The sequence below is a fragment of the Austrofundulus limnaeus genome, unplaced genomic scaffold (genome assembly GCF_001266775.1).
Source record: "Austrofundulus limnaeus strain Quisiro unplaced genomic scaffold, Austrofundulus_limnaeus-1.0 Scaffold227, whole genome shotgun sequence".
Lineage (NCBI taxonomy): Eukaryota > Metazoa > Chordata > Actinopteri > Cyprinodontiformes > Rivulidae > Austrofundulus > Austrofundulus limnaeus.
The window spans coordinates 297,380-299,131 of NW_013952629.1; the positions used below are offsets into that span (position 1 = coordinate 297,380).

General features: G+C 38.3%; 1 protein-coding gene across 2 annotated transcripts in view; it reads left to right on the forward strand.

Moving 5' to 3' along the window:
- Nucleotides 1-1,517, forward strand: part of LOC106525457 (cholesterol 24-hydroxylase) — an 18,455-nt gene extending 16,938 nt beyond the window's left edge. For both annotated transcript variants that reach the window (XM_014019713.1, XM_014019714.1), the window contains 3 exons: nucleotides 772-860; nucleotides 979-1,045; nucleotides 1,116-1,517. In XM_014019713.1, the coding sequence (XP_013875167.1) occupies nucleotides 772-860; nucleotides 979-1,045; nucleotides 1,116-1,256 (297 nt within the window). In that variant the 3' untranslated portion in view covers nucleotides 1,257-1,517. The remainder of the gene's footprint in view (nucleotides 1-771; nucleotides 861-978; nucleotides 1,046-1,115) is intronic.
- Nucleotides 1,518-1,752: the final 235 nt, after the last annotated feature.

Genomic DNA, 1,752 nt, shown 5'->3' on the forward strand with positions numbered 1-1,752 from the left:
ATTTATTTATTTATTTATTGGCGAAGCGGCGCAGGCTGTCTTCCTTTTTACTGAATACGAAAACGGGAGGATAAGTTCTTCTGTGCTGCAGCGCTGCTGTCCCTCCCTCCTCAAAAGAGCAGAAACTGGTGGATAAAAGTCAGCAGACATGCGCAGTCAGGTCAGTTTTCCACAATCAGAATAAGCTGGTCAGATTAAGTGTTTACATGCACGTTGTTTGGATTATCAATCAGCATAAACCACCTCTCTCATTCCGATTACAAATTCATTCGGATCGAGCTGAATCAGGTCAGAATAATCCGAATGGGGTGTTTACATGACACATTTTGCTGTTTAATCCAATTACTTATGTCCATGTAAATGTAGCTAGTGCCAGATTTCATTGGGCTCTTATTGTGAAAGAGTGGTTCAGAGAGAATGAGACATCATTTTCACACATGGATTGGCCACAGAGTCCATTGAGAATCTTTGGGATGTGCTGGAGAAGGCTTTGTACCACGGTCAGACTCTACCATCATCAATGTAAGATCATGGTGAAACATTAATGAAACACTGGATGGAAATAAATCATGTGACATTGAAGAAGAGTATTGAAACAATGCCACAGTGAATGTTTGCCGTAATCAAAGCTGAAGGTGGTCCAACAAAATATTAAGAGTGACCTTTTTATTTTAATTTTTTTTGGCCAGGCAGTGTACGTTTGACCAACATTAGCATCAGTAAAGCATCTGATGATCAAAATGTGACATAATACCATATTCTCATATTCAGTTGAGCCCCTATGCAGCTGGGAGAATGGAAAAATTCTTCAAGGACCCACTGAAATTTGACCCTGACAGATTTCACCCAGATGCTCCCAAGTAGGTTGAACCCAATTTTAACACACATTTTTAGGTTTTCTGTTTGATTTGATTTTGCACACATTCATGTTGTCAAATAAAAGGCTAAACCTTGTTATCTCATATCTATTTTAATAAGGCCTTATTACTGCTACTACCCCTTTGCCCTCGGTCCACGGGCCTGCCTGGGGAAGAACTTTGCTCAGGTGGGTGGGACAAAAACAGTAAATTCACAGCTCTTATAATCACAGCTTAAATGGGTGGTTGTGTTTATAGATGGAGGCTAAAGTTGTGATGGCAAAGCTGCTCCAGAGGTTCGACTTCACCCTTATCCCAGGACAGACGTTTGACATCCGAGACACTGGCATGCTGAGGCCGAAGAGCGGAGTGGTTTGCTCCATTAAACACAGGAAGTAGAAACTAATTAAAGCTCAATAACWCAAAAGAAACACATAGTGAAACTGAGTTAAGCTTTCTTCTTGTTTCAGCCACTCATTATTCATGTTGTAAAACATGGTTTCTTTGTGTGAATTTTTATTGCACTTAAGCACAATATAATCTTAACATTTTGTTTACGTATAGTATTCTTTTTAGCTATTTTTTAAACACCTGAACCTTTTATGCCTTTAATGCATTAATGAGTGTGACATTTGTGACAATAAACTGCAACTAATGAGGTGATGCCTCATGCTTGTTTTGTACTCATTCTAATCAATGTTATGTAACCAGTCTTCCAGGTGTCCACTGGGGGGAGCTGTTACTTTGTTAAGTAATCTCAAGAAGCACCTAATAATAATAATAATAATAATAATAATAACAACAATAATGCATTTTATTTATAAAGCGCCTTTCAGGACACCCGAGGACACTACAATAGAAAAAGTAAAAAAGAAAAAAAAAACTGTAGATACAT